The 9,956-nt window shown below is 28.4% G+C and overlaps 1 protein-coding gene across 2 annotated transcripts; it reads left to right on the top strand.

Annotated features, from left to right (window-relative positions):
• Positions 1-1,599: 1,599 nt before the first annotated feature.
• Positions 1,600-3,955, top strand: LOC105112391 (tropinone reductase homolog). Of its 2 annotated transcripts, XM_011008087.1 has the most exons (5): positions 1,600-1,904; positions 1,994-2,201; positions 2,915-3,131; positions 3,225-3,337; positions 3,498-3,955. In XM_011008087.1, exons 1-5 carry the CDS (start codon positions 1,816-1,818, stop codon positions 3,672-3,674), a joined length of 804 nt encoding a protein of 267 aa, XP_011006389.1. In that variant the 5' UTR covers positions 1,600-1,815; the 3' UTR covers positions 3,675-3,955. The 2 variants fall into 2 exon arrangements, with proteins under 2 accessions (XP_011006389.1, XP_011006390.1); XM_011008088.1 differs by lacking the exon at positions 3,498-3,955 and having other exon boundaries at positions 2,915-3,086; positions 3,186-3,273.
• Positions 3,956-9,956: the final 6,001 nt, after the last annotated feature.

The following is a 9,956-nucleotide window of genomic DNA, read 5'->3' as shown; positions in this document are numbered from 1 at the left end:
GTAACATAGAAAAAATACATAATACTATGGGTTACAATAATTACCCACAATGTTTTTTTATTTATTTATTTCTTAGTGTTTTTTCATTTGACTTTATTATTCTCAATTTAATTATTTTATATTAAATTAATTTAAAATTAAATTTGATATTTTATTTTCTTTTATTTTATATAGGGCTTTCATGATGTTAAGATCAATAAGTTTTGATGTTAAGTTAATATTTAATTTTACACAAAAATATTAATAAATAATATTATTTTAGCTTCGTGACTCAATATTTGATTGAAATCAATACATTTATTGTTATTTATTAATATATATAATCTCAATTTATTTTATTAAATGTACATATAAACATTTTACTTTGTAGTTAAAATTGTAAATCAAAATTTATAAATATATACAAATTAGACTAACAAGGAAAGATATAATTTAGATTATCATTTTAAGTTCATGCTAAATAAAAGATGGTCAACGAAAATGAGAAACATGTTTTTCAAAAGAAAAAAAAAGAATACTAGCATACATGGAGGTGTTTGGAAGCGAGTTTCAACTTGCTTTTTATTAAAATTTAGTTTTTTTATTTTAAATTAATTTTTTAAAAATGTTTGAATTGTTTTAATATGCTAATATCAAAACTAATTTTTTAAAAAATAAAAAAAAAATATTATTTTTATATTTTTAGAATGAAAAAACACTTTGAAAAACAATCATTACTGCATTTTTCAACATCCTCTAAACATATAAACAAATTTGCAATTGATATTAATTCAAAGTACTATCATGCTTATTAATAATAAAAATAATTATATTTAAATTAAAATAAACAAGGATATTTATTTGTTGAAAGACTTTAAACTAATGAAAGTTTTGTTGTTGTTAAGAATGAATTGTATATTTTTAAAACTTTATTGCTCTTTATTTATATAATTAGGATATTTACAATATATCTTTCAAGATTTTAATAATATCATTTGGTTCATTCACTGCTAAATAAAGTCTACGTACTAAAAAAAATATAAAACTCAAATATATTTTTAAAAAATTATAAACTCTATATTTGAAAGAAAAATCAAAGCATAAAAATAAAAATAAAAATACTAAAAAAGAGGTGCAGGAAGTGTGTAAAATATAAAAAATTCAAAGTTAAAAACTTTTCCTTCACCTCTTTTATAATGAATTTTAGAAGCTAAAAAGATAAAGAATCATAATTAATATTTGATTAGCCATCATAAATCAAAAAATAAATTTAAAAAAAATCAAGGAGTTTTTAAAATTAAATTCTTATTTATCTATAATTTATTTAAATTATGTTAATTAAAACAAACTTTTAACCAAAAAAAATATTTACAATAAAAAAGTTACAATACCCGCACTTATTTTGTGTTGAAAAAAGAAGCAGAAAAACTCAATATTGCAAGGCAGCACGAGGAATAAACTAAACTAGTTGGATTATTTTGTTCAAAATCAGTAGCCTAATATTGAGGGGGATCATAGCGCCGAAACTAGTACTGCATTATCACACGTGGCACTTCCTAGTTGGTTTGAGTAGAAGATAATAGTTTTTAAATGCAAATATTGGTGCACTGTTCTAGTTTGCGTCTCTGCTGCAGAAGCCGGCCAGTAGTATTTAGGCGACATGTGCCCTCACCAAAAATAACGCAAAGCACTAAACATCATACTTGGTGTAATTGCTTGTAAACCATTTCTCTCCTGATCTAGGGATTCACGTTTCCTTTGTTTATTCATTTTCATCGTTTTGTTTTATCTTACGTTGGAGCAACAAAGTAGACATACTGGTAGACAAAAATAATCATGGCAGAAACAGAGATGGGTTGCAGGGAGCAAAGGTGGTCTCTCAAGGGGATGACCGCACTAGTTACTGGTGGAACCAGAGGCATTGGGTTAGTTCTCTTTCTAACTTATCTCTTCCCTTCTTAATTATTTCCTGTCTCAATCCTTAGATAGCTGATTACTGTTTTTGATGAATCAGATTTGCGATTGTAGAAGAACTGGCAGGATTTGGGGCAAGAGTGTATACTTGTTCACGCAACGAGAAAGAGCTCAATGAGAGGATAAAAGAATGGGAAATTAAAGGGTTTAATGTCAGGGGATCGGTTTGTGACCTCAGTTCCCAAGATGACAGACAGAAGCTGATTGGTTCTGTCACCTCTGCTTTCGAAGGGAAGCTCAATATCCTTGTAAGTTCACTGTTCATAAGCTATTCCATATTTTTCAATCATATTATACTCAATTTTCAGTAAGGTTTCAAATTCGAGCATCTCCTCTGTGAGAGAAAAAAGAAGTAAACTTACCAAATATCTGTAGGCCAAGCTTGGTGGGAGGTGCATAACCAATGAGTGCTCTCATGTTTCTTGAGACATGAGACATGACAAGTCTTGTTTGCAGTAATCCAAGCCATTGAATTCAAATTAACATGTTGAATTAAAATTTGATTTATACTACACTGTGGATGGTTAAAGTGTTTTTGACATACCGAAGATATTCTCTTAATTTAAGATTGTTCGTGACTCAGCATGGTCATTTTCCTGCTTCCTACCATGCAACTTTACTGCGTCTTTGTCATTGTAAGGCCATAGTGAATACTTATGACTACAGTTACCAAAAGTTTTAAGTTGAAGGACCAGACATGAGAAGGAAATAATCTTGCATACTCGTGTCAATTCTGAAGGTTATCGATGATCTAAAAACAAGATAAAATGGTTCAAGGCTAAAAGGTTTACATGATTTTCTTTCTGACATCTGTGGGTTTGTAATTTGATTTTGTCAAAAAATTGGACACAAAGTTTCGGAATCTTGTTATACCAGATCTTCTTCTTTTTCTTCTCTAATTTTCCATGTACAATTCTAAATTTACTTGTGCCTGTAACAATATCGTTCTCTGAATGATTAGGTGAACAATGCTGCTACAATCACACTCCGAAAATCTTTAGATTATACTCTTGAAGACTATTCATTCATGATGAATACCAATTTTAAGTCTCCTTACCATCTTTGTCAACTTGCACATCCACTTCTGAAAGCATCAGGAAACGGAAATATTGTGTTCATTTCCTCTGTTGCTGGTATCGTAGCTTTACCTATGCTATCAGTATATTCAGCGACAAAAGGTATGCTTCCTAAGTCGGATGGCTTAAAATTTGAACAATCATTCCCATTTACAGATTAATGGTTTTCAATAGCAAAAATCAACAAAATTTCAGGAGCAATCAACCAATTGACAAGGAATTTAGCATGTGAATGGGCAAAGGACAATATTCGCACAAATACTGTTGCACCAGGAGCTATCAGAACCACGGTTGCACAAGATCAATCTGTACTATTTCTCCCCTCTGTGTACATGATTTATGTTAGAACATCTGAAGCATCAATAGATTATTCAGTTTCGCAGGCTTCCTTAAATTAGTCACTTTCAGAAACACATGCCTTCCAAGCTTGTATTACACAGGTTTAACTTGTATTTTAATTTACTGTAGGCCGATCCTGACGTCGGAGAGGCATATAGCGACATGTTCTCTAGAATTCCGATCAGCCGTAGAGGGGAGCCTAATGAGGTTTCATCACTAGTGGTATTCCTCTGCCTTCCTACTGCTTCGTATATCAATGGGCAAGTTATTTGTGTTGATGGGGGGCTTACAGCCAAGGCTTTTTAGCCAACTCATTTCTTATTCAAACTAGTTGCCTCGCATACTCAAAACCAGTCCTTATGAGGTGTCCCAAACTTTAAGTCCTCTGTTAAACGCAAAGAAAAAAAAAAGGGAGGGGGGCCGCTCTTTTTCCATCTTTCTTTCATATTGAGATCCTCTCATGTTCTGAATAACATGATAGACAATGTTTGTCAAGTCAAAGTGTATTCGATAATTCTGTTGAATCATGTAAGATTATCTGCCACAGTTCTCGTTGTTGAATGATTAAACAAAATGTTTTTGATCAACTCTGTAGCTATAAATACTTCACACTAAGCAAATTTGAGATCTCGAGAAGTTACAGACTTTTGCATATTTATGATAGAATATTTTGGTATTTATATACAAATTTAATTAAGAAAACATCTACTCATAACATCACAAACAGATTTATATAAAAACAATATGCTAAAAAAATATTAGCATTCATCTATTAACAATTTCATCCGTGATTATGTCATATCATCAATAAATAAAACCATTGATAAAATTGTCATATTATCAATAAATAAAACTATTTATAATTCTATCAGTAATTTATTTTATATTATCGATGAACTATGAAACCGTTGGATATCATATATTATTAATGATAAGGTCTTGTAATTTTCTTTAAACTCTTCTAGGGAATTAATCCATCAGCAATTCCTTTTATACTAATAAGTGGCATTTCATGTTATTTTTTCATTTCTCTAGAATTTTCTAATGGATTTGGATTGTCGAGAATTTTATTATTTTTTATTTTATTTAAAAAAATCAAATAAGTAAACTAGAAAAAAAAATCAAATAAACAAACCTAGAAAAAAATTCAAATAAACATACTAGAAAAAATTAAAATAAATAAAACTAAAAAAATAAATATTTATTAATAATTTAAAAATTATCAGTTTACAATTCAAGGATGAAGACAAACAAAGGACAACTAAAGTTATATGTGGTAAACCAATCATAAAACTAAACCATAAAAACCCTTAGTAATCTTAATCTTTCGAGTGATGCATAAAAGATGAGCACTTGCACAAATTTATTTGGCGAAGTCTTGAAACTTTAGTCTTGTTCATAAAAGATGAACATAATTTAAACCAATCATAAAAATAAATCACATAAATACCTAATTTTACTCACAAGGAGTGAGTTGTATTGCAAACACATCATTTACATCAAAGAAACCCAATACAAGGTAACTACAAGAAGATTTAAACATACAAACAAAATCATTATGTGAGTATAATATAGAAATCCCACAATCACAACATTCATTACAACCATAAGCATAAAACCAAAGAATAACTTAAAAATAAAAGGATAAAATCATAAAAAATGGTATATCTAAATTACTAAAATGTGGATTAAAGTGGACCAAATCAAAGGCTAGGACCATAAGGTATTTTGAAACCCTAAATTTCTTAATCTAAACACCTCTAGTTTTTTCGTTTTCTATTCACTCTCTTTCCTAGAACAAAAAAAATATAAAAAATCTTCTTATTCAATTTTCTCATTATTTCTCTTTACTATAGTTCTCTCTCTTCTTCTTTTTTTTTTTAATGTATGTATATCTATGAGTCATTATTGTTCCTCTTATCTCACAAATCCTAAAGTAAACTACTTTTTTTTATAGAAGGTAGAGGGAAATACCTATACAAGACCTCAACAAATCCAAGTCTTAAAACTAAAAATAAGCAAATCATTACCATTCAAGGATGAAGACAAACAAAGGACAGTGACTAAAGTTGTATGAGGTATATACCAACATTGATAGGATATAATGAGAAAATCACTAAAGTAGGAGGGTATAATACATGTTGAACTTTTATCACAATATAGAGGACAACAACAAATATCAAACGTCCATAAAATTAGAGAAATTGCCATTCAAATTAAGCCAATCGACATTTAAATTGGTGAAAAAAATAATAGTAACATGGGATTCAACTAGAGAGAGCATTTGAATGTCTACGGTTAACGTTTCTTTACCTTCGAAGAAAAAGACAAAGAGAAAGCATGATATTCATACTTAAGACTTGAAACGATAGCGTTTAATAAAGTTAAAATTCAAAACAATCCTTATTTCTTAGTGACTTCTCAATTTTAATACCTCTAAACTTTTGATTATGTAACTGGGGATAAAATCCAAACCAAAATAAAATATTTTTTTAATTAAATTCTCAGCGAAATCAAAGAGACCTTGTCACACCCAACATCGCGACGACCTTAAAAAATTTCAATGAAAAGAATAGATTTCAGGCATCTTGTTTTTAGATAGAAAAAGGTCTTGTTTAAGAAATTGTCATCTAATATTATGGTCACTAGGAACTCTAACTGGTCGATAGAGATTTTATGGTACAAGACTAATTACCAAAAGAAAAAATATTATCACTCCTTAAGTGTACTATTTGATGCAAACTGCATTACTGATTTTGTCTTAAATTGCTAGATGTTGGTTTATGCAATGATGCTCTACTTGTAATATTCCTGACTTTGGCATCGATGAATATTCAACTACGGATATTTTCAAGTCTAGCATTAGTAAATATTAAATAGCAAAAGAAAAGTATAGTATTCTTGACTCTAGTATCAGTAAATATACTAGTAAAATAAATTTAAATCAATGCATATATATTTTTTATATTTTTTTAGAAAGAAAAATAAATATATCACATACCAGATTTGCATTTCATAGTAAAAATTCAAAGATTAATTATATAGTGAAATACTTAAAAAGGTATGAATAAAGGAATGAATTCAAAAAAGTTCATGAATTGTTTGGAATTTTTCATATTAAAACAAAAAGGTAAAATAAAGGGGATTGGGTTGGCTTGGCCTGAGGCCCAGCCGTAGCTTTTTTCTTCTTCATCTTGTCTTCGTGTTATTCGTTCTCCTTTTTTTTGTTCTGTTTGCGTTTTCTTGTTCTTCTTCCTTTGGTTTTCTCTCTATTTTCTTTTGTGTTTTTCATTTTGTTCATTCGTTCCTCCTTTTTTTTGTTCTCCTCTGTTCATCTTTCTTCTAGCCTTTTAAGGCTAGAGAGAGTAAATGAAGTCGTTAACAATCCTGCTAAAAGGCCATAAAGAGTAAATAAAGTTGTTAATAGTCCTGCTCATGCATGACTGTTAATCGATCTGGAAACGGAATTGTGGGTAGGAGATATGGTCGGGTTCGATGCAATTTCTTCCTGCAAATGAAGCCATTAATAGTCATACTCATGCAGGACTGTTGATCAATTTGGTAACGAGATCATGGACAGGATATGTGGTCTGATTTTGATGCCATTTCTTCTTGTTGAATTGGCCTCCTAAAGAAGGTGATGAGCACTAGAAATGGAGCTAGATATTTTTTTTTATTAATTATCTTCAATTTAACCCTTGAACTTCTGAATTTTAACAATTGGGTCTCTAATTTCATTAATTAAACAATTCTAAGTTTAATTAAGTCCCCAAACTTTCAATTCTTCTAATTGTTTTACCAAATTGATCTCCAAATTTATAAATCAATTCTCAAACTTCAAATTTGTATTGTTTTAAACGAATTCTCAAATATTTTTTATTCATTCATTTTGTTATCTTATTATTTTTTATTTAAAAAAATTCAAAAATAGGGTTATTATAAGCCTTTTAAGTTCTCTATTTTTTTTTCAAAATGGTTCTTGAATCTTCAATTTATTTTAATTAAATTCAAAATTAGCTATTAAAACATCTAATTATTTTAATTATACTCTTAATTGAATTAATTGTACCTCCTAAGCCATGCCAATTTGATAGTTTGGTCCTTAATCCTTTGATTCTTTGAATTACTGCTAATTTTTTTCAATTGAAACCCTTATTATGACTTTTAAATAATTAAAACAATTTCTTGCCCAATTCAAATTTAAAGAATTTTGATCAGTTTGATTTGCAAACACTTTTTTTATTTTTATTTTTTATTTTTAAAGATGTTTTTGGCTTTTTTTTAGGGGGGAAAGGGGAAAATAAGAGGTAAAAATGAATTATAATAGTTATTGTGTTTGGTTCTGTGGCTAAGAATGCATTTAATTCTCATGGTAACAGTAGGTCAGGGCTTCTTTCTTTTAGTTAATTAATTCAAAACCCAAGCAAAAAGGGTTTTCTTATAAAAGATGTTTATCTTTCCAAGTTTATTTTAAAGTCTTCTTTACTTTTATTGTTTTCATGCATTTTTCTTGAATCCCTCGAAGTTTGCATCTTGCTTCCCTATTCATGTTTATATCCATTAACCTCTTTCTAATGTATGAGTGGTGTTTTCTTAGTAGCATAATCATGTGTTTATATTGTCATCCAATTCAAATAACATAATAAAAAGATACCCTTACTCAAGAGTACATATGAATTTCTTTAAGTTTATGATGGGTCTTGTATTTTGGTTATAAGACCCATCATGACATACTTAACCCCCATTAAAGTGTATACCCTTACTCAAGAATACATATGAATTTCTCGAAGTTTATGATAAGTCTTGTATTTTGGTTATAAGGCTCATTACATGACATACTTAACCCTCATTAAAGTGCCTTGCTCGACAAACACAAACATTTTAATATATGTTTTAAAATATTCCTTTAAAAAAAAATTCAAGGTTTTCCTATTCAAAATAAAAAGTACTGGTCTTTAATCCTTTACTTTTCTGTAATGTTTAAAATAAATGAATCATCATAAATCATTTACTTTTTATACAGATTAAGGTATGATATCCATTATTGGTCTTTAATCCTTTACTCTTCTGTGATGTTTAAAATAAATAAATCATCATAGATCATTTACTTTCTATACAGATTAAGGTATGATATCCATTATAACTTGATTTTCAAAATAAAACTTTCTTTTAGAAATGCATAAATTTCCTCAGCTATATATCCATCAATGATTTCTAATATAAATGAAACCTCGTACGTCATAGATCTTAGTCGTAAATTGAGGGTAACATTTAGTTCATTCATGTCTGACATACAATCTTTTTAAATAATAATGTTAGCAACAATAGTGATAATTATAATAATAAATTTTATGACTTTGAAAAATTATTCACCAATAATGTATATGCATAAATAAATCTTGATATACCAATATATATAGACATTAATGAGAGATAATATTATAAAAATAATAATGAATATTTGAATATTGATATACCAATATAGTTTAAGATAAATAAACCATCATATTGTAATTCTTAAACTATACAACTTTTGGTCCAATACCAGATGCACATTTTAAATACCTTTAGATTTAACCTTCATGTAAATGAACAATCAATTATCACTATTTAAATATAGACAATAAACATGTATAAATCATTCAACTACATTGCATTTGATTTTTATTAGTATAAATAAATAATTATAAATTATTATCCTGAAACTTTGGTTGAACCTTAAGTTTAGGGTTAGGTAAACATGATCTTGTTTGGGTGTGCCATGTTATTCACTAAAGATGTTTAAAAGACCATCATTAGTCATAAGTCTTGATCATAATAATTGATCTCTTTGTGGTCATATTAACACGACTAAAAAATTGATGTCTTCTCCCAAGTACAGAAATGTCAAAGTAATAAATAGCCCAACAAGACCGGGGTCGAACTATAGGGAGGTTAATTGTATAAATTATAACAACAATTATAAACAACAACAACAACAATATTAGTAGCAATAATAATAATAATACTAGTAGTGGTGGTGGTGGTGGTGGTGGTGGTAAAGAAAAGAAGAAGAAGATGATGAGAACTTTGAGATGGAATATTAATGTAAGGATTAAACAATGATAACAATAAATGTAAAGGTTAGAGGATTTACTAATAATATGTCAAACAAGTATAATATAAATTCTTATTACTCAATTGGAAACTTATTACTCAATTAGAAACCATACACAAATGAGGTTCCAATCAGATTATAAATTGTTAATATGATTATATTAGTCATCTTATTCGATTAATGCTAATACTTATAAATCTCGTTAGGCATTCATGATTATAACTTATATTAACAACAAATCAAGTTCCTTTCATAGCTTAGGTGTCAGTTATACATGTAGTATGGGTTATGAGAGTGCTAACTATTTGTTGTACCAAGTGTTATATAACATAAATCTAGATTAGACATTTAACAAGCAAAGTATTAAAAAGTGAACAAAATAACAAATACAAAACATGTTAGTATCAAACATTAAAGTCCATATTAAGTTTACACTATACTTATTCTTACACCATTAGTGTAACCTTTTCACCATGACATAATAAACTTAG

The sequence above is a fragment of the Populus euphratica genome, unplaced genomic scaffold (assembly GCF_000495115.2).
Source record: "Populus euphratica unplaced genomic scaffold, PopEup_1.0 scaffold510.1, whole genome shotgun sequence".
Classification (NCBI taxonomy): Eukaryota; Viridiplantae; Streptophyta; class Magnoliopsida; order Malpighiales; family Salicaceae; genus Populus; species Populus euphratica.
This window is presented reverse-complemented; position numbering and strand designations above follow the sequence as displayed.

Coding starts and splice junctions, on each gene's coding strand:
- LOC105112391 (XM_011008087.1), top strand. CDS start 1,816: ATGGCAGAAACAGAGATGGGTTGCAGGGAGCAAAGGTGGTCTCTCAAG. Junction 1,905..1,993: donor GGTGGAACCAGAGGCATTGG/GTTAGTTCTCTT, acceptor TTGATGAATCAG/ATTTGCGATTGTAGAAGAAC. Junction 3,132..3,224: donor AGTATATTCAGCGACAAAAG/GTATGCTTCCTA, acceptor ACAAAATTTCAG/GAGCAATCAACCAATTGACA.